At 31.0% G+C, this 23881-nt stretch overlaps 1 protein-coding gene across 3 annotated transcripts in view; it reads right to left on the bottom strand.

The window, feature by feature from the left end:
* Positions 1-4296: 4296 nt before the first annotated feature.
* LOC134693295 (anoctamin-7-like) overlaps positions 4297-23881 on the bottom strand; it is a 60388-nt gene continuing 40803 nt past the window's right edge. For 2 of the 3 annotated variants that reach the window (XM_063554043.1, XM_063554042.1), the window contains 15 exons: positions 23179-23269; positions 20721-20887; positions 20115-20197; positions 19246-19383; positions 18291-18486; positions 17612-17723; positions 16652-16706; positions 15662-15759; positions 14466-14590; positions 13409-13614; positions 12674-12807; positions 11054-11144; positions 10411-10542; positions 9905-9970; positions 4344-4513 (listed from right to left, as the gene is read on the bottom strand). In XM_063554043.1, coding sequence (XP_063410113.1) covers positions 4424-4513; positions 9905-9970; positions 10411-10542; positions 11054-11144; positions 12674-12807; positions 13409-13614; positions 14466-14590; positions 15662-15759; positions 16652-16706; positions 17612-17723; positions 18291-18486; positions 19246-19383; positions 20115-20197; positions 20721-20887; positions 23179-23269 — 1784 coding nt within the window. In that variant the 3' untranslated portion in view covers positions 4344-4423. Of the gene's footprint in view, positions 4514-9904; positions 9971-10410; positions 10543-11053; positions 11145-12673; positions 12808-13408; positions 13615-14465; positions 14591-15661; positions 15760-16651; positions 16707-17611; positions 17724-18290; positions 18487-19245; positions 19384-20114; positions 20198-20720; positions 20888-23178; positions 23270-23881 lie in introns of all 3 variants that reach the window. The other variant, XM_063554044.1, reaches the window with a different exon arrangement.

The raw sequence follows: 23881 nt of genomic DNA, 5'->3' as shown, positions 1-23881 counted from the left end.
AGTTTTTGTGTTTTGGTCTGTTTTTCTTATACTGTATGCAATAGGTCTTCTATATTTTGTGTATGGAATGGTTGTAATGTGTACAGGATTACCTGGCAGCTGTCATATGACCTTGACCTCATTTTCATGGTTCAGTGGTCAAAGTTAAGTTTTGAGTTTTGGCCTTTTTTTCTAACACTTTATGCAATAGGTCAACAATATTTGGTGTATGGAAATATTTCATGATCTACATGTCAGTCGCGCAGGTTTTATTTGACCTTGACCTTATTTTTTACGGTTCATTGCTCAGTGTTAAGCTTTTGTGTTTTGGTCTGTTTTTCTTGAACTACGGGTATAAGCAATAAGTCAATTTTATTTGTTGTATGGAAGAATTGTTAGCTGTACATGCCTACCTGGCATGGTTCATCTGACCTTGACCTCATTTTCATGGTTCAAAGGTCAATGTTTAGTTTTCTTGGTTTATGTTAAGTTTATGTGACAGTTGTAATAAAGCTTTATTATTAGGACTATCAACATAATATCAATGATAAGTAAAGAAGGCGAGACATTTCAGTGTGTGCACTCTTGTTTAGCTAGGATCATGAAAACACGATTTTTATCAAGTTTTTATTTGATTTACCTGTGCACTTTATTGTGGGACATTGTGCCATCATGAATGATACATTTGATGCTGTTATAGAGTTGTTTAAGGAATAATGTGAGATTGCAGTGTAGCCAATCAGAATAATGTATTATAATGAAACATATGTCATCTAATGTAATTATTTCATCACATCAATCTCAATTTTTAATAGCTTCACCATAGGCAAAGCAGAACTGGCCTTGAAGTCATAATTCTGTTGAGTCAGTTTATTGTACTCATACTCCAAAATGAACCAATCAAAATGCTGGATTTCATATTTCAGGCATGATTTTTGTGCTCCAAGCACTGAGCAAAGTTTTATGACTTTAACCTCTGATGCATCCTCATTACAAACTGATTTGGCTTGCTTATTTATCTAGCTCATTTCACAGGGCCAAAAATAGACAAGCTATAATATATGAGTAAAGAAATTCTTTATTTCTTTATAACATTTGTAAGTTAATAATAACAGACACATGATTGTAATAGACAGGAATGTGACAAGAACGTTACATTAGATACGTAAATAAAACAACAAGATTGCAAAAGACGTTATATAAAATACAACATAAGAGAAAAAGACATATTATATAAAAAACATATATACTATGTTTTATAAAACAAAAATAAACATACGTACTGGGGTTCTGTGTTTTATAAAACACAAATAAACATTCTATGTTTTGTAAAACATAAATAAACATACTTAGTCTTAAAGAACAAACAAACAAACAAATGGAACTACAATACATTACAAAGAAAAACCAGACAAAACAGTTTGTTTCTTAACTACATCTCATTTTATATCTGAATGAAATAATCTTGGTTTATTCTAATTTTTAAATCGGCTGCATGTCCACTATGTAACCAAAAAATTGTAAAAATAATAAAATACACTTTATTATAATCTTGAGGAAACAATAAAAAAAACACAGTCTGAGATTCATACTCAAGGTTGCAATGAAATGAATTTGAAATGGTTTAATGAATTATTATAATGCTGGAAAGGAAAAGTAATATCTACTGACTTCTAAACATTGACATAACTAAGGAAAACTACTCACTGGAGGTGTCCAAGGATGTAAAAGGCAATACGTACTTGTGTACATGCAATAATATTCTCTACCACAAAAAATTTCTGCTTATTTTATTGTATTTTAAACATTTTGAACTTGTTTCTACAGAAATCATTCAGAGTTTTAACAGTTGTTAAGTAATAAAACTTGACAAAAAAAGCTAAATTAGCACAAATATATTATCATGTAACAAGAAATATAAACAAAATATGAGATTCACTAAAAGTTGTATTATGCTATATAATTTTTCAAAACTTTATCATGAAAAATTTAATATATATTAAAAATTGGTCAAAGTCTCAAATATGTTTGTGAGTAAAAATGTATCAATATAGTGTTTTAAGGGATATGCCATTGTAGAATTGTAAAAGTTGATGATTACAATATAAGATACCATTTTGTGAGTTTGATGGAATAACTTAAGTCTGCAAAATCATTCCGTGAAGTGTTAGGAATTTTGTTTGAAAATTAAAGGAGACATTGCAAAATTCTGCCTTCTTTCAGAAATTTGTCGAAAATGTTCCCCAGTCTAGAGAAAACAGATAAAATTCCTCCAACAATTCCATTATAACAGGTCCACAACTTCAAAACTTGTGGAATCTTCCTGGGAAGTTTCAGTGATCTGGGTTCAACAGGAGTTGATTTAGACTTTATCAAATATGGCCAAAAAATAATTACAATTATACACAATTGATATATATATATTATAGCCTTTATTCATCATACAAAAAAAATATATGTTTTACAGGTAATATGACTAAATTCATTTAAATATGGTTTTTGTCAAACATTGCAATTATAATCCAATCAATGAGGAAAACTTCAGGAGACTTGCATTATATACTTTTATGCAAGTGGTACCAATTCATTTCCAAATGGAGCAATTGTAGTTTGCTTAATGTACAGTTGCAAATATTTCGAGCATATATTCAGGATTATATAATGCGGAGATGGTAGAAGTTAATGAAACAAATTTTTGCCCATTAAAATAAATATCTTTAAGTGACATGAAAAATATTAAAAATAGCATCAAATAAGTATAAAACTTAGCATATCGCTTGACCACTCTTGGTCTTAATGTGTGTGCTCATATTATATAATTAAATAAAATTGTCCTAACAATTCATTTTGGAATACATCATGGTTAACTAATTCAATATTCTTATTTAATACATGTAGATGATACCTTGTTAGAATTGGACTAGATATAACAATTTTGCAACCTTTTAATTTCCACTTTCACTATATTTTGGACTTAAAATGTGAAATGATTTTATGGACATAAAATATGTGAATTAATTACAACAAACCAATCGTTTTTTCTCATTTGTTTGGGGTGTGAAGCTTACAAAATGTAGATCTCCTTTCAATATGTTTTTATAGAAAAAATTACAAAGAAGTATTCATGATTTACATTTTTTTTTTTAACATACTCATTTTCTCTCTCTTTTTAAATCTGAACATTATTTTGCTCATCTCACATTTATGGAAATGAAAAACATTTTCTAGTCAACTGGGAACTGATAATTTTAATTTTTTGACATTATTATTTATACATAAACCAAGTGCTCCTCAGGGCACAGCTTTATATCACCTCAGAGGTCAAACCTTCAATGGCATTGCATCAAAACAAAGTGTAAAAGAGATTTTTATAATGCCTCTAGGTTAAACAGAAGGCTTCTCCATTGAAACAAATAATTCAAATTAACCAATTTTGGTACACAAAATATTAATTATACATCACTGATTAGTGATTACCCCTATTCTCAATCTGACATAAAATTTGAAAAGTCAATAACAAATGTAAAAACCTTCAATGATAACAATCAACACATCTTTTAACAATGTCCACTCCATTCTCACAATGAAAAAAAAACCCCATATATGACATTTAGTGCTTATATATATGATATGATAATATTAAATGTTGACACTGTCAGCTTATCCTCTAACTGACAAACAGTGTATGACGAATGAACCTTACCCTCTGATCTTTACTATTCTGAACATTGCCCAATCAGACATTGATATCTGTGTAATGATGTCTAAACAGTCTTAAATTGGGACGAACATCAAATAATCTTAACCATACACTTAACTAATCAAGACAGGTTCCAATTGAAAGCAGCTATAAACAAGAATGTGCCCCTAGTATACAGATGCCCCATCCCCACTATCATTTTCTATGTTCAATGGACTGAAAATGGCGGAAAATCTCTGATTTGGCTTTAAAATTAGAAAAATCATATCATAAGGAACATGTGTACTAAGTTTCAAGTTCATTGGACCTCAACTTCACCAAAAACTACCTGGACCAAAATCTTTAACCTCGACCAAAAACTTTAACCTGAAGCAGGCCTAATGGACGCACAGACGAACAGACCAGAAAACCTAATGCCCATAAATGGGGCATAAAAAATAGTCATTTAGAAAAGACATGATAAACATTATTGCTCTAAAACAGCTTTATTTTTTCGTACTGTTTCTTTAGTATATAAACACTGGAATAATTCCAGTAACTTTGTTTTCGGTAAGTGATAAGCTTCAAATTAGATACAGATCTGTAAAAATTTGAAAACTTCACTACTTGGTTAAGTCAATACTGTTTGGTCCAGTAAATATTATTTGGTTCTCTTTATCTTGTATGTTACACATTACATTAAACAGAGCTTTGTCGATTGAATAAATTGAGTCTAAAGTGACTCAGAGCTACTTCCCATTCCTGCTACGATTTTTCACTTTTCTTTATAGCACTATCAATTTTTACTGATATTTTCTCCAGATCTTCTTCTTCTTCATCTAAGCCACGAGCCATCTGTAAAATTAAATACATAAACTGTGAAATTATTGCCACATTTTCAATGTTAAAACAATCATTTTTATAAAGAACAGGTTCTTGTAGGCTTAATGATTTTTTTCTAGTACAATTGCGTTGTCTGGCAATGTTTTTAATCTGTTTGCAACCAACTGAGTACTATTTGCAGCAGACCTTGCATAAATAATTTTTGCAAAGTTTGGCTAACCTTAGGGTAGTCAATTCCCAATTGCAAGCTGTGAGCTAAAAATAAATCTACTTATGGTAAAATCTTTTGAGAGATTTATAATTGTCATATGTGTGAGGTAATGGTTAATTTTTACAATTTTTACAATTGATTTTCTAGCCAATAGCATTGAGTGTGTAGGTAGAGGAAGTACCTTTGGATATCTTGCTGAAGTCATTATTAGGTAAGGTATTCTACCCTCCTTTTGGAGTAGCCTAATCCTAGACAGATAGATTGATGGTTATCTATTGGACTAGTCTACTTTAAAAGGAGGGTAGTTTACCCAACCTAATAATGACTTCATGGTTCAGCTAGCAAACAAGCTCACCAAAGATATTACCTTTACCTACAAACTCATTGCAATCTGCTGTAACAGCTATCTGTAATTGTATTCAATCTTTGTATCAGCTCTTTGTTATATATTCATTAAATATTATCAATCTATAACTTAAGTTTTTTTCCGTATTCATGTCTCCAAGTGTTAGCTTGCTCTCTATTTGAAAGTTGCCACCCATGACCATGTCTCATACACAGCAAATCTATGGAAGGGATGTTTCTCAATTCTTTTTTTTCTAAATTGGAATAATTTAATTTCGGATGTAACACATCTTCTGATTGGCTGATGTTGTTTTGTTTGTCAGCTTATAGACATAATTTTGTCATGTGACTGTGAGGTCATCAATGTTTTTTTCATGGTTTACTACGGATTAAAATGGACTTTTGAATTAAATTAAAAGAAATGACTGTAATATTTTGTCTGTCTATTGGAAACAACATAAAAATGTGGTGCACAACTTAAAATAACTCGCTACAAGATGTTATTTCTTCATAAACAGAAAAATATTACAATCATTTCTTAAATGTCAAATCATACAAAACTTATTATAATTGGTATATTATACTTTCAAGCTCATTACCAAACAAACATTTTTTTTATTTCAAGTTGGTCCATATTTCTCTAAAGCTAAGATTTCTATATTTTTTATTATTACAGGGAGCCAATAGTGAAAACTATTACAATTATACATTTTCCTTGTAGGAATTTCAAATGATTATTTCTAATTCAAAAATATTTCAATTGTGACATAATAAAAAATAATTAAAAAAATGTATTTCAAACATTAAATTAAAAAATTATCAAAAGCACGACATCACAAACATGAAATAGTGGATACGTAGAAGAATATTTTTAAGTACAAATATAGAGCTATAGATATACTGCAATTGGATTATTATGAATATTCATTTACAACAGCTATACATATTATAGACTATATATATAGAAAAAGGTTTCTCGTTTGAATTGTTTTACATTGTCATGTTGTGGCCTTTAACAGCGGACTATGCGGTTTTGGCTTTGTTCATTGTTGAAGGCTGTACTGTGACCTACAGCTGTTAATTTCTGTGTCTTTTTGGTCTCTTGTGGGGAGTTGTCTAATTTGCAATCATATCACATCTGTTTTTTGTATATATATACTGTAAACCAACTTATTTTCACGTTTTTTTAGAGTAGAAAAATTACGCGAATATATAAACCATGGAACGTTTCGACGAGTAAATTAGAAAATCGTGAAATTAAATAGCCGCGAAGTGGTCTAGAAAGGGTAATACGTGAAATAAAGTATCCGCGAAAAATAAGTTGGTTTACAGTAATATCTTCATACAAAGACAACTTGCATAGAATATCTTTCATTGTATTTGAAAAATAAAAATGTTAAATTTCGCTGATAATATTTGAAAACTAGAGGCTCTAAAGAGCCTGTGTCGCTCACCTTGGTCTATGTGAATATTAAACAAAGGACGCAGATGGATTCATGACAAAATTGTGTTTTGGTGCTGATGATGTGTTTGTACATCTTTCTTTACTGAACATTCTTGCTGCTTACAATTATTTCTATCTATAATGAACTTGGTCCAGTAGTTTCAGTAGAAAATGTTAGTAAAAATTTACAAATTTTAATGAAAATTGATAAAAATTTACTATAAAGGACAATAACTCCTTAGGAGGTCAACTGACCAATTTGGTCATGTTGACTTCTTTTTAGGTCTTTTTTTGCTGAACATTATTGCTGTTTACAGTTTAACTCTATCTATAATAATATTTAAGATAAAAACCAAAAACAGCAAAATTTCCCTAAAATTACCAATTCAGGGGCAGCAACCCAACAACGGGTGTTGGATTCACCTGAAAATTTCAGGGCAGATAGATCTTGACCTAGTAAACAATTTAACTTGAGTCAGATTTGCTCTAAATGCTTTGGTTTTTGAGTTATAAGCCAAAAACTGCATTTTACCCCTATGTTCTATTTTTAGCCATGGCGGCCATCTTGATTGGTTGGCCGGTTCACACCACACATTTTCAAAACAAGATACCCTAGAGATGATTGTGGCCAAGTTTGGATTAATTTGGCACAGTTGTTTCAGAGGAGAAGATTTTTGTAAAAGATTACTAAGATTTACGAAAAATGGTTAAAAATTGACTAAAAAGGGCAATAACTCCTAAAGGGGTCAACTGACCATTTTGGTCATGTTGACTTCTTATTTGTATATCTTACTTTGCCGGACATTATTGCTGATTACAGTTTATTTTTATCTATAATAATATTCAAGATAATAACCATAAACAGCAAAATTTCCCTAAAATTACCAATTCAGGGGCAGCAACCCAACAATGGGTTGTCTGATTCATCTGAAAATTTCAGGGCAGATAGATCTAAACCTGATAAACAAATTAACCCCCATGTCAGATTTCCTCTAAATGCTTTGGTTTTTGAGTTATAAGCCAAAAACTGCATTTTACCCCTATGTTCTATTTTTAGCTATGGCAGCCATTTTTGTTGGTTGGCCACGTCACGCCACACATTTTTAAACTAGATACACCAATGATGATCGTGGCCAAGTTTGGTTTAATTTGGCCCAGTAGTTTCAGAGGAGAAGATTTTTGTAAAAGATAACTAAGATTTTCGAAAAATGATTAAAAATTGACTATAAAGGTTAATAACTCCTAAAGGGGTTAACTGACCATTTTGGTCATGTTGACTGATTTGTTAATCTTACTTTGCTGAACATTATTGCTGTTTACAGTTTATCTCTATCTATAATAATATTCAAGATAATAACCAAAAACAGCAAAATTTCCCTAAAATTACCAATTCAGGGGCAGCAACCCAACAAAGGGTTGTCGGATTCATCTGAAAATTTCAGAGCAGATAGATTTTGACCTGATAAACAATTTTACCTCATGTCAGATTTGCTCTTAATGCTTAGGTTTTTGAGTTATAAGCCAAAAAATGCATTTTACCCCTATGTTCTATTTTTAGCCATGGTGGCCATCTTGGTTGGTTGGCGGAGTCACGCCACACATTTTTCAAACTAGATACCCCAATGATGATTGTGGCCAAGTTTAGTTTAATTTGGCCCAGTAGTTTCAGAGGAGAAGATTTTTGTAAAAGTTAACGACGACGGACGACGACGGACGCCGAACGCCAAGTGATGAGAAAAGCTCACTTGGCCTTTTAGGCCAGGTGAGCTAAAAATTATGTATTTCTTTTACTTAAAACAGCTGACAAAATAAATATGAAGCAAGAAAAGGTAGCAATCTAGTGATTTTGTTGAATAAAATTAAAGCAATATTCTTAATATATTGAGTAAATGACTATATTTTAATGCATGTATTATAGTTTATACCTTCAGATATGCTGAGATGCATACATACATCCCAAAATTATAGAAGTAATACCCCACTTTATATACTGTTTGAAAAAGTCAGTCTGAGGCTAATATGATAATACACTAGACAAAAGGATTATAATTTGTCATACACATGGATTTTGTTTTAAGGCCTTAAATTTTACTTGGTAATTTGAGTTTTGCTTTTTCCCACACAGTAGAGATCAAAATTATCTGAAAGATGTTATCTGTTATGGGTATCTGTAGAATAGTCGATTTCTTTGAAAAATTAGCTCATTACAACAAAACTATCTTAAAAAAATATAAAGATAAAGTCATCAGTGATGCAATTGTGAAATTTTAAAAATTATGTGTAAAACAAGAGGCTCCGTGTGCTATTTAACTTACTACACTTCTCCTATATGGTCTTCTAATTCCTTTTGTTAAAATGCAAAAATAATGTTAATTTTCAAATGTAGCTAACTGATGAAACAATATTATCTCTGCAGAATTTGGAATGAAATTATTTTCAGTTGGTTTACATATCCTACAAACAAATGGCTAAAAGAATATGGTATTTTTTCTTTGAGAAACACAAACTATATATTTACAGATATATACATTTAGACATAAGCACATGCTGAAAAAGAAATACTATGACGGCAAACAGACATTTTAAATTCAACATCTATAGGCCATAAACAGGAATGAGGTTCTATGGAATCCTTGTAGTATTCATCCACATATTACTTCTCAAACATCTTGGGAAACTTAGCTTTATTCTCTATACTGTGGATTCATTATTATTTGTTGGATACCAATTTTCGTGGATTTCGTGGGCACAGTCAAACCACGAAATTAAATATTCAACAAATGATAATTTTTCTATAGGTTTGTTTGCAGGCTTCAGCAAAACCACGAAATTAAATATCCACGAATATGCAAGTTTTTCTAAATCCACGAAAATTGGTACCCACGAAAATAAATGAATCCACAGTATTTAATATTACTAGAACTATTATAGACCCATTTATCTTGCCCTTTTAATTTTTTAATTTTATATTGCAAGGTATAAGAATAACCGTATGGGATGAATACAGCAATCCAAGAGGTTCCAAAGTACCCCATTGAAGCTGACACACTACTACAATTAAGTCCTTAACAGTTGATTTATTGAGTATGTAGCTAAAGGTAATATCTTTGCTAGCTTGATTGCTAGCTGAACCATGAGGTCATTATTCGGTTAGGTAAGCTAACCTCCTTTCAGAGTAGACTAGTCAGACAGATAACCAATATATCTGTTTGCAGGAATAGGCAACTTCAAAAAGAGGGTATTAATACCTTTCCTAGCAATGACTTCACGGTTCAATTAGCAAGCAAGCTAACAAAAGATATTACCTTAAGCTTCATACTCAAGAAAATCAGCTGAAATATTGTACAACAAATCATATCATCTATACTCAGTGGGTCACTGAAATGACAACATTAACACTTACTTCTACATCAATTACATTATCATCATCATCATCCTCTAGATCCTCACCAGCATCTGAGGAATCGTTCTGATTCAAAAGGGGGAAAATAAGTTCAAAAGATCAAGTTTTTTAAAGGGGGAATAATCCAACATACATGTATGCAGATTCTCCAATTAAACATTAAAAATCATCTACAGACCCATCAGAAGATATTAGGTTTTTGTACAAATGATGTCCTCTTATAAAGATTGGATCTTCTGAGATATATTTTTCAAGGATTTCAAGTCCCTTTGATGTTCATTTCATTCATAAATGAAAAGTATCTTTGAAGTTGAAATCATTGTCAATTTTTTTGTAAGGAGGAATTGAAAAGCAGCGTCAAGATGTTTCTTTCGAGTCAATTGTTTTCTCTGTCATTGTCTCTTAATCTGTTAGAATGCTTATAAAACAATTTTAAATATCACCATTATTTAAATATCTATATTTTTAGAGACTTTAATGATCACTTGGGGGACATTTATACTAACCATCATGATTGTGTCTGTATCAGCAAGAGCTTGCTTGGCTAGATATCTCTCCCGCTTTATTTTAATTTCTAATGCCTCTGGAACATCTGGTACCATAAAGTCTATCAGTCGACAAAAACCAAATACTACATGCTGCAATACAACAGACAATAGACAAAATTTTATTGGCAGAACATTTTTATAATAAATGGTAATGAACAAAATTGATAAAATGGTAGCAAAATGCAAACAATTATGTGAAAAAAAATACATGTGGTATAATAAAATAATTTAATTTTGGATGATTCAGGTCTTTTGATTGGTTGAAAGTGTTTTGTCTATCAGCTCATATACATAATTTTGTCATGTGACTGTGATGTAACCAATGTTTTATCAAAATTTGTTTGCCTTACAAACTGGAATTAAATTATAAGAATGACCGTAACATTTTTTGTGTCTATTTGAAATAACCTTCAAAATGTTGAGCACAATTTAAAAAAACCAGTTGTATTTGAACCACATGGTTTATAATTAATTTGCGCCAAAAAAATAAAAACAACATATGTAAAAATATCTCTAAAATCAATATTTCTAAACAAATTTGGACTTTTTGATAGCAGTATTAAAATTCTTTTGAAACTATATAACCAAAACAAGATCTTACCTCAAATACAATAACAAATCCTAGTCTTATAGCTAGTAAATGCCAGTAAAATAACGTATAATGACCATCTTTGTCTCGGAAATCTCTATACCTAAAATTAATAATCAAACAAAATAATTGACATACATTGGAAAAAATTAATCAACTTCCTTTTTTCATAAGTCACACTTGTAAGTCAAATCCAAGGTTGACCTTTTTCTAGAATTACCAATTGAAAGCTTATAATGCAATCCCAATTTTGGCTCCAAAAATGTTGATGTCTAAATTTGAACCAGAGTTTCCAAAACGGTCATATATTCGGGACATTTGTATAATGTCCGGTAAAAGTCTGGCTGGGCAAAGCATGAAACGGTCATCATTTTTTAGTTTTCAAGGCTTTATTGGTCATTTTAATATAATTCACGATCTTTTTGACCCAATCTTTTGCCTTCACACATTTCCGGTCATAAAAGTGACATGATGATTAATTACTATCAAAACAACCCCTACTTCAATACTTTCTTATTTTAATCAAGGCTAATTAGTTGCTGGACAGTTGAAATCTACCTGTTTAAGTGATAGGTAAACTATTTTCAGTACCAGACATAGTAAAAATTTATTGGTCTATTCACAATTATTTTCTCACATTTCAGTGGGTTTTTTATCGAATTGATTTAGTCCAAAAGATTAAAATTCTAAGAAATTAGAATATCAACTTGATATGATGAAAAAATTAAAAAGATTTTAAATGAAAAATCACCAGAACTTTGTTGTATGAACTTAAGAACACATGTGCCCAAGTGCACAGGAGCGAAAAATTTAAATATACATCCAACATTTCTTCAAAAATGCTAAAATTATCATTGGTACCCATATCTAACGTTCATTTCAAGTATTTTGTTGAAGAAATAAAGTGGAAAGGGCTTCTTCACTCAGTCGTGCTTTGTAAACGTACACAGATTTTACATATCCGTTTCTGGTCCATGTTTTACCATTGTCAAGTCAACATCCGGTTTAAGAAAATGTGATTTTTTATGAACGAAAGTAAAGGTTTGACCATGTCATTTTGCACAAATAAAGAGTCTAAGGCGGATATGAGCACGCTGATGGGCACACTTTGATTGATGCACTGCCAATTTAACAGTTTACATCCGAACATCAAGTTCATATCAAAGTAAATGATTTTTTTAATCTTATGTCAATCGTTGGAATGGCCATCTGATTACCATAATTGCCTTTTGTGACTAAGTCTTAAGGGATTAAAATCGCGATCAGATATAAAATGTCCGGCTGGCTCAAATATTTTTTGGAAGCCTTGATCTGAACTCTATTTGTCTTAAGTTTATTCCATAAAAACATAAATGGGACCCAGGGAAGGCAACTTAAATTTGTCACTAATGGTGGGTTATGAAATATTGTGTTGAACTGGCCTAAAAATGTATGCTTCTATGGGTGGTCACTGTGATTTTAAAGTGCCTTCCCAGGGTAACATGTAAGTTTTAATGGAACCGCCTTTATTTGATTTTGATTTATAAATCGATGTTAACCACATTTGTTAATATACAATTATATAAAGTATGTTTCCTATTGGAATTTTGAAAACAAGGACATTTGTTAATTCAATTTTTTCAAGCAGCCTACCTGCAAGTCTGATTCATTGTACCATTTGGAGAAACAGCTAAAGAAAAATCTGTAAAACCATCTAAATTAGAGTCATACTGGAACTGATATAACAGTCTGGGTAAAAACTCGGATGTAAAGGCTATAAGGAATGCCTGTAATGAGAAAGTAATATGTAAGTGAGTAAATTCACAGCAGTTTTTACAAAAAAACCTGTTGAATTACAAGCAAGAAAACAAAAACGGTCATAAAATCTTTTTATATCTAACTGGCTTATAATACCTTCTGTAAGGACAGTTTTTACTGCCCTTGGTTATAATCCTTAAAATCTTTTCATGCATTAATTTCTTACTAGACATGGAGCCTCCTCTCTAAGAGTCTGTCTTACATTATGTGTGATCATATCTCAAAGAAAGGTTGAAATCCAATATCTGGAAACTAAGATGTTCCATTATAAGACTGACAGTTAGACATACAAACAGATCAAAAACTAAATACCTCTTCTACTTCTTAACTTATTAAAGAGAAATATTAGAAGAAAGCTGAAGGACGCCTCTGGGTGCAGGAATTTCTCGCTACATTGAAGACCACTTGGTGACCTTCTGCTGATGTTTTTTATATGGTCGGGTTGTTGTCTCTTTGACACATTCCCCATTTCCATTCTCAGTTTTATTTAAAGATCATAATTTATTGAAATGTAACTTTTTCATACCATTACATCTTAGTTTAAATACTTAGCAATTTTTTTCAACCTACATTGCTTATTACTGCTAACTGAGCCATGCCATCCAGTATAGAAAACCAGACTCCTATATCTTGTGCCCTGTCAGCCACCGGTCTCCTGGTCTCGCATACATATTTCTGTGCATCCAGGCGAATTTCTACCCAGTTGTTTAACAAAGCAAATAAGGGAGCAAGTGGAAAAGCTGCTACAAATATAGTGATGAATCCAAACTGTAAAACTGAAATAGACAAAGAAAATGTAAGTTCTATGTTCTGATAACTTCACCTGTTAATACAAAAATGTCTTCTTGTTATACAAGACTCCATGGCCTTCAATAATGAGCAGAACCTTTTCCTTATCAAAAACCAATTACTGGATTAATGCTTAAATGTATAATAAATAAAAAATTGACAAATACAAGTATGGAATTGTATTCAGCAGTATGTAACCCAGTTGATATATTTTTCTGCCCTTCGTTGACTACATTAATTCATGAATGCCTAGTCAATGAAAAATGGACAATAAATCATTCTAAATTAACTCTGGATTTAATATCTTAATTATACATTAAGCTTTATCCCCCTCCCCCCCTTTTCACAAACCACTAATTAAAATCCTTGACTTATTACACATTTGATTATAAATAAATTTGGTGTTTTTACTGTCTTCTGATTGGTTAAAAGTATTAGTTTTATTTTCAATGTTGTCAATTTTATGGCGACACTTCCACTCTGACGTTGTGTATTCATACACCAACATATGTGTATGTTGTTAATGTTAATGAAAATAATTAATAGCCATTCATCAAATATTGAGTTCAGACCCTTACGAGTTGGACACTTGATCAAGGGAAGGGTCTAAGTAATTCAGTTTAAGTAGAATGGAACACATTTAAATTATAGTTATATATATATCTTCCTTTGTTCATAATTGTAGTCTAACTTGAACCAATTTAAGTGTAATTTGTAATATAATAGCCTTCTTGTAAAACTATTCTCTTTAATATTTTGATATACAGGTTTTGAAACAAGTTTCTAAAAGAGGGGGGTCCTGTGTGTCCCCCATTTCACTGTAAGTATCAATACCTACCCATTTCTAAGTATTCATCAAACAGTCCTTGACTTTCTATTAAGTTATAATCCTCTTCCCACCGCGTTTTTATAGCATTCTTATTCATCTTTATTTTCAAATGGTGTATAAAAGTTTTCAGTTTTCTGAAATTAAAATACACCTCTTTTCATAATACGTGTTATGCAAATCATGGAATTGAGAGATTATTTTCCTCACAACTATCTTAGCTTAGCAATTTTAAGTTAATTCTTCAACTTGATTTTAAACTTGAATTTAAACTCCTGAGCATGATCAATAAAACTTCCTATTGTGTACTGTAAATTCAGTATTTATTTGTGATGTTTTTATTCTTGCAAAATATGCGACAGGGTTATATAATCGCAATAATTTCAACTCACATTTTGAAATTTTCTGTATGAATTAAACAAGATTTTTCTTTACATCACAAGAATTAAAATCTCATTTTAGTCTAAAATTAATAAATTGAAATAAAAAATGCACGCAATAATTTCTAAATTAAAAGTTCATAATAGAATAATACACATTGGCAGGCTTAGATCAAATTTTGCAATGAAAAATCTTTTATCTCTTTCTGTGCCTTGTGAAATTTATAGTTTTATCAGGAAAATTACACTGGTTATACAGCAGTTTGACATACACTTATTTTGATCATTGAGAACTTAATATTTCCTTAACATCACAACCTAATCAAAACGTTTAGCTGATTTTACAGAGTTATCTCCCTGTAGTGTTAGGTACCACCTTAAGGGACTAATTGTGTCAAAGCCAATCAGTTTCTACATTTCTTTTTCTTATGAGAAATTAAATCAACTCTATATACACCAGTATTTTTATGCTCCACCCAAGATAGTAGAGGGGCACTATGTTTTCTGGTCTGCGGGTTCTTTATTCTGTCTGTCTGTCCTGCTTCAGGTTAAAGTTTTTGGTCAAGATAGTTTTTGATGAAGTTGAAGTCCAATCAACCTGAAACTTAGTTCGCATGTTCCTATGATATGATCTTTCTAATCTGAATGCCAAATTATATTTTTGACCCTAATTTCACAGTCTACTGAACATAGAAATTATAGTGCGAGTGGGGCATTCGTGTACTTTGGACACATTCTTGTTCTAGTGTATTATTCATTATATTATTAAATTAATCACTATTGTAGCTAAGAAGTAATATTACTGTATTCCAAGGTATTTCTACTTACGGCACTATTATTTCTTGTGCATTATTTATAATCTGTTTACCAATCATAATAACAGCTAACTGTTGAGCTAATTCTACTAGACAACCACCATTATTGCACTGAAATGTAATATTTAGATTTAAGGCTGTATCTAGTTTTTTGATGCTTTTCAACTTTGTATTTTGATTGGGCATTCCAACTCTTTTTTATTTAAGCACCAATTAAGGAGACTTATGTAGACAAACAACTTTTCTGGCAAACCAAATTACAAGCCTAGTATCTTTAATGAGTTTTTACATTAATGTCATTTGGACTTGGGTGCATAGCTGTCTCAACACCTATCATATCACATTTCCATATTTTCATATAACTGTTAATTCATTTATTTTCATGGGTATCAAATTTTGTGGATTTATGAAAACTTGCATTTACTTGGGTCATGGTTTTGCCAATCTCTGCATACAGGTTACAAAGCCTATAGAGAAAGTGTAATTCGTTAAGAATTTGAGTTTATAGTTCACCTGTACAAGAAAACCACAAAAAAATAGTATCAAACAAATAATAATGGAACCACACAGTACTATGAGTAGTGACACATCAGTGCTGAGCAATTATAAACTTCTCAAGAGGTTTGAAACCCTGTTTACAGTCTTCTAGAATTTTTGAGCCTGTCCCAAATCAGGAGCCTCTGGCCTTTGTTAGTCTTGCTTTATTTTAATTTTAGTTTCTTGGGTACAATTTGGAAATTAGTATGGCGTTCATTAGGACGCCTCCAGGTGCCAAAATTTCTCCCTACATTGAAGACCTGTTTGTGACCTTCTGCTGTTGTGTTTTTATCTTTGGTCGGGTTGTTGTCTCTTTGACACATTCCCCATTTCCATTCTCAATTTTATTCTAGAAGTAATTTTTCTGAGTTTTTTCCCATGTACCGTAGTTTTCTTTTTGCCTTTTGTGAAAATTATATTTAAAAAAATCACAACTAAATAATAATCACCATTAACATACACATACCTCTTCACTTCTCAAACCAAAAAATGAATTATAATGACCAGGATACCCAACAAATCTAAAATGAAGATACAAAAATATAATTAATTTTGTGAGCTGTTATTTCAAACATAAATGCAATGTATTAATACTAAGATTTAACTTATGTCTATTGCCTTTCTTTCCCTTATTTTTAAAAGATCAAAATCAATCTAAATTTGTAAATTACATATTTTGAAGGCAATGTACTTGTTGATCTATATATTTTCTGAGGAAAAATGTCTTGAAAACACTAAAACATGTAAAAGGATTTTTATAAACTGTTTTCTTATTTTGAAATGATTTTTCTTGACTGCACTAGAAATTAAGTTGCAACATGTACTTTTTCCTTTTTTTTCCCATGTATGCATTCATATAAAAAATTCCAGGCAATACACATTAACTCTTACTAGACTATTTTTGACATTTTTACTTATTGAGTCTGGTTTTTTTGTTCATGCATTGTTGACAATGTAATGGAATTTGATGCGACTGTCGTACAAGTGAGAGGTTTAGCTAGCTATATAAAACCAGGATCAATCCACCATTTTCTACATAAGAAAGTACATGTACCAAGTCAGGAGTATGACAGTTGTTATCCATTCGTTTAATGTGTTTGGACTTCTGATTTTGCTATTTGATTTTGGACTTTCCTTTTTGAATTTTCCTCGGAGTTCAGTATTTTTGTGTTTTTACTTTTACTAGAACTACGGATTGATGTAACAGAGGGTTATTTGGTTAAAAATACTACTTACTGATAAAAATAAATTCAGTCAATGAATTTGCTCAGTGTTGTATTCATATGATTTTTTGCCTCCTGAAGAATCAGGAATAAAGTATTCATGTTTAATCAATAAAAAAGAAATATGATTATTTTACTGGCCATAATTTCCCTAGCCAATTTATGTAGATGCATTATTAGCTATACATTTAAAAATTACTTACCTCCCTTTGAAAAAAGCAATATAAAATATTGAAGAATAGAAATTGACGAACTGGAAAATGAACACTTTAAATGTCAGTTGATCATCGAATTCTGTCTGGGTTCTGTGCATTTCTTAAAAAGAGTAATTAATAAAGAATGAAGAATAAATGACAAATTGTTTATTTGTATCGACACAATTTGCATCTTTATTTTGTAAGAGGATAAAAAGATGAATGTTTAAGCATCCAACATAACCACCTAGTACTTCTGCCCATTCAAAAAAAAATGTTTCTGTAGGAACAGCATCTCTTTTGAACTCTAAAACCAACTACTTGAAAAGATATAAACATTCTCCATTTTCTCTAGTAAAATGTAACTCTTGCATCATTCAAATTTGATATCCTGCATATGCTTGTGCATCTCTAATAAACTTTTTCAAATACTGTGGATTCAATTATTTTCATAAATATATAATTTCTGTGGATTGTGGAACAATTGCAGTTTGATATCATTGTTTTTCTAAAATCAGCATACAAACCTTTAGTAAATGAACATTGAAATCCGTGATTACCTATATCCACTTAATTAAGTAAATTGTTATTTGTCTTTTTTGTGGTTGTTACACATCTTCTTATTCTAATAAAGTCTTCAAAATTAGATTAGTCTTTAAGAAAACAATGCCAACTTTTATAAACCTACCCCACTGTGTCATTTTAAATGCCAACTTTTCATACACTTTACTCAGTGACATGATAAGAATTAAGTTGACCACTGCCGATGACAAGCTGGCAATTAGAGATGCTTTGCCTCGTAAAGTTTTACTTTGAAACAATGGTATACTGACAAGAACTCTGTACATTATAACAGCTATAATAAATACTATAACAATGGTTATCTGAAAAAGAATAAAAAATCATATAAAAATTCGCCCCTTTTAAGGATGAGGCCTGTAGATATCACAAATAGTCTGCATTTCCCCCCAACAATTCGCCTTTTCAGAATCTAAGGGACTATGGGTAATTTCATTGTTCATACACCAAAATGAAAATAAAGTTACACAATTTGTTGAGTTTCTATTGTTTATCATGTTTTAAACCAATCACAAAGTTTTAGTGAACCCTTTTTCAAAATATTACCAAGAATGCACTAGATTCTGAAACAGTGAATTAGACTGTATTTTTGCATATCAGTTTGTTTCAAATACCTTATGTGGAAGTTATTTTTGTCACTTATTAACAAAGATGTCAAGAACAAAAAAAAAAACCTTTAAAGTATCTTTTCACCATCAAAACACAACACTTTCTTTTTTTATTTCTGAGAAAAAAAGACTTTATATAATATTTTTTTTTTAAAATCTGTACATAGAATTTGAAACTCTGTATAAAACATGTGGAGACTAGTATTTCTACCAGTTACTCAGTAATTTTGTGCATTAATTGAATTATAAATTGTCCTTTCTTCATGTGAGAATGATAATTTCTATTTGGTTCTAATTATGACTTGTTATAATCACCCATCCTAATTCTAATAACTCATATGTTAATGAAATGTTTTCAAAAACACCATGCCTTAAACTAATGTTTTTTATGGTTTTTGCATCTCATTAACTTTTTATCAGAATATTAAAAGTTGAAAAAAAAATCATAAGTCTAACCATGATAGTTATTGCAGCAAAACCAGATATAATTCTTGGCAGTCTGGCCCGCTCAGGAAAATATGGTTCCTTCACACCTGTGATAGGGTTCTTCTCATATGTAGGAGCTTTTACAACATACTCTGGCCTTGGTCTTTCCTGGAAAACATAAATCATATATTAAATATCATGGAGGTAGTGAATTTCATTTACCATGTTTACTGCAAGTATGCATTTACCCTTTATCGTATACATAACAACTTGAAATTTGGATTATGATTAATTGAACCAGAGTTTTAGAGTCACTATTTATCAAATTGTTGTGGCCTTATGTCCCACTAGGGATGAAGAGGATAAGTAAGTTAGTATTTGTCAAAATGATGGACAAATATTACCAATACTATTTACCACAAATCATAAAACAATTTAACTTGTTATCTAAAATTTCAGAAGAAATTATTCATCATATTTTTACCATTCAAATTCTAATTCAAGTGAATGGTTATAAAGTTTAGAAAAATTAAAATTAATTTCTACACACATTATCTTTATGTATGTTAAGAGCTGAGCTTCTCCTAGCCAATAAGTTCTATCAGCAATCCACAATACTGTAAATTTAGAAATAATTGTGTGCATTCATTATTGCGATTTTGTCATTTTAGACTGTGATGCCATTTAAATTTTTACGATTTTGAGAAAAATCCTGTTTAATTCATATGAAATATTTCTAAATGCAAATTTAAACTATTGCGTCTACAACTCTGTTGCATTTTTCGCAATAATAAAAACCTAGCATTTATTTCTGAATTTACAGTAAATAGTTAAACTTAAAATGAAATGCCACCCTTATCATTTTTCATTTTTTTTTCAATGATTGAGAAAAAGCTGACCTCTTCCTCTTCAAAGTCCAGTACATCCCAGTGATGAGCAAGACTGGCATTCTTTCTCTTCCAATATTCTAAAAATGTCACAGCTGTGGAAATAAAAAAAATGATTCCATATTGATAAAACTTTAGTAGGGTTTTCTGTATGAATGGGATTTTTAATGAATAAGCATATTCACCTTGTCGAAAAAGTATATTCGCCATGCTAAATGTTGCATGCTTTTACATGTATAATTTTGGTAAAAAATGTTTGATGTACAATAAGTTTTGGTAAATAATTTCCATTACAAACATTTCTCTCCTAATACGGAATTAAAACAATTACTTTCTTTTTTTTGGTAAATATGTGGTTTAATAAACTTTTGAAAAACTGATTTTCACTTCAGTCCTTGGCCTCAGAGAATATCAGTTTTTCAAAAGCCAATAAAACCACTTATTTACCTCATTAAAAAAAAACAGTAATTGTAATATTTCTGAAACTTGTCAAGAACATATATATTTCTATTTTTGTTGAGAGGGAAAATCCCAAATTGGTAATTAATCCAGATTAATTATCAAGGGTTAGACCCAGAGTATTTTTCATAGTGTGAACACAGTATATGAGATACTTACCCCAAAATGATGTGAAGACAGCATACAGTACTGTACCAGGATGATCAAATAAATAGGATATTTTAACATAGATACACACATCAGATATATACCAATATGGACAACCTATATTTTCTGGACAAATAGGACACATCTTAAATGTCTCCCCACTGTTACAAATTTCATTTCTGTTAAAATAAAAGATTATTAATCAGTATGTTAAGCAAACCAAGTATTCTATGTTTCTAAACTTTACCCTTATTGTGCTACTATATAAAAAAGAAGATGTGGTATGATTGCCTATGAGACAACTCTCCACAAGAGTTGAAGAGACAAAAATGACACAGAAATTAACAACTATAGGTCACTGTACGGCCTTCAACAATGAGCAAAGCCCATGCCCCATAGTCAGCTATAAAGCACAGAAATGACAATGTAAAACAATTCACAAGAGAAACTAACGTCCTTATTTATTAATAACTAGAGGCTCTCAAGAGCCTGTGTCGCTCACCTGTTAATGTGTTTACTGATATGGGCCATCTTCGTTGGTAGGCACTTTTTTTTAAAATAGATACCCTAGTATTATGATTGTGGCCAAGTTTGGTTAAATTTGGACAAGTAATTTTAGAAAAGATTTTTATACAAGTTACAAAAATGACGAAAAGTTGTTCAATATAAACTATAAAGGACAATAACTCCTTAAAGGGTCCTCTAACAACTTTGATCATGCTGACTTATTTGTAGATCTTACTTTGCTGAACATTATTGCTGTTTACAGTTTATCTCTAAAACGTCAAAATTTCCTTAAAATCACCAATTTTAGGGCAGCAACCCAACAACAGGTTGTCCGATTCAACTGAAAATTTGTGAGGGAATATATCTTATTCTGATGGACATTTCAATCTTGAAAGATTTTCCCTAAATGTCTTAGTTTCAAAGATATAAAGCAAAAACTGCATTTTACCACTATGTTCTTATTTTAGCCATGTCGGCCATTTTGTTTGGTAGGCTGGGTCATTGGACACATTTTTTAAACTATAAACCACAATGATAAGTGTGGCCAAGTTTGGTTAAATTTGGCAAAGTAGTTTTAGAGAAGAAGATTTTTAGAAAAGTTACAAAAAATGATGAAAAGTTGTTAAAAATTGACTATAAAGGGCAATAACTCCTTATGGGGTCGACTGACAATTTTGGTCATGTTGACTTATTTGTAGATCTTACTTTGCTGAACATTATTGCTGTTTACAGTTTATCTCTATCTATAATAATATTCAAGATAACAACCAAAAACTGCAAAATTTTCTTAAAATAACCATTTCAGGGGCAGCAACCCAACAACAGGTGGTCCAATTCGTCTGAAAATTCCAGGGCAGATAGATCTTAACCTGATCAACAATTTAACCCCCATGTCAGATTTGCTCTAAATGCTTTGGTTTTTGAGTTATAAGCCAAAAACTGCATTTTACCCCTATGTTCTATTTTTAGCCATGGCGGCCATCTTGGTTGGTTTGACGGGTCACGCCACACATTTTTTAAACTAGATACCCCAAGGATGATTGTGGCCAAGTTTGGTAGAATTTGGCCCAGTAGTTTCAGAGGAGAAGATTTTTGTAAAAGTTTACGGACGACGGACGACGGACGCAGGACGACGGACGCCAAGTGATGAGAAAAGCTCACTTGACCTTTCAGGTCAGGTGAGCTAAAAATGAAAGAAAAACCAATATGTAACACATGAACAAACGACAACCACAGAATTACAGGCTCCCGACTTGCTCCTGATTATGATAATTATTGTTTTTTGGTCAGGTTTATGTTACTCAGTCTTTATTTTTCTATACAGTGTTTGGTTGACTGTCAGGTTTTTTTTTTGCCACAATTTTGTCAGACTCTTTGACTTATGAATTTTCATTCTTCCTTTGGTAATTTCGCCTCTTTTTATCAATAAAAACATGCACACATGACAAATATAACAGGACTTAATAAAAAGATGAATTTCTAACTCATGTATTAAAAAAGTTTATACTATTATTATGACTGCTTAATTTTCACAAACCCTCAAAAATTGTCAGTTCACTAAAGCTCAGTTATACAACCTTTCAATTTCTAGGATTGATAATTTTGAATAAAATGTATTACTAATATTCTGTAACTTTTTTCACCATTTAATATATGCATGATTACAAACAAATAGTATTTACAAAGACAGAATATTCAGTAACATTTTATACCTCTCCCACTCATAAATATAATTGATATGACTCTATGACTAGAAATCAATACTTTATAACACTCAGGGGATTATTTGGGTTACCAGTTAGTAATATTTACTATGAATAGTAAGGTGGATTTTTAGATTGTTATTTTTTAACAGTTCTGTTCATTTTTCGGTCCTTTCACAACTGAACATTTCTGATAAATTTGAAACCATTATTGAAATTTGCTCCGAGATATTAGATAAATGGGATAATGTTACACTCACGCTGGCACATTAGACGTCATAGTAAAAACACCATACAAGAACACAATTACACCAATAATAGAAGCTGGCAATAACCAAGCTGTATAAAAACCTGCAATTAATAAAAAAATATATTATAAGTAGCAAAAACATATTCAACAACTTACTATATTAACCCAATTTTTGTACAATTAATTTTTTTCCCCATAATTTACCTAAAGGTGCAAGCTTAAGCATTACAGTTCTGGAAATTTCCAAATTTGGTAACATTAACAAATATGGCAACAGTTATTGAACCATTAACGAATTTGGTAACTTCAGAACTTATTTGGTTTTGATATTTATAAATATGATAAAGGATAAGGATTTTGGAACATTTGACATTGGGTTTCATCAACCTGTAGATAGATTTTAATTTTTTCAGGCTATACTTCCATCTGAAATTGTTCCCAGCATTGCTGGGAACAATTTCAGATGGAAGTATAGCCTGAGCTGCATGCCAGTTTTTATTTATAAATGACAAAATCAAATAAACAATGAAGTTACCAAATTGTTTATTGGTTCAGTTAATGAATTTGGTAACTGTTTCTGAAATTCCTTAAAAGTTACTGAATTCAGAGATTTCCAGAACTGATTAAAAGGGTCAGTCTCTTGACAGAGAGAAGTAAATTTGTTCAATCCTCAGTAAAATATCACAATTTAACCCTCCTTCCATCTACTGTCC

The sequence above is a fragment of the Mytilus trossulus genome, chromosome 12 (assembly GCF_036588685.1).
Source record: "Mytilus trossulus isolate FHL-02 chromosome 12, PNRI_Mtr1.1.1.hap1, whole genome shotgun sequence".
NCBI classification, from domain to species: Eukaryota; Metazoa; Mollusca; class Bivalvia; order Mytilida; family Mytilidae; genus Mytilus; species Mytilus trossulus.
The sequence above is the reverse complement of the archived record's forward strand: the minus strand, read 5'-3'. Positions and strand labels throughout refer to the sequence as shown.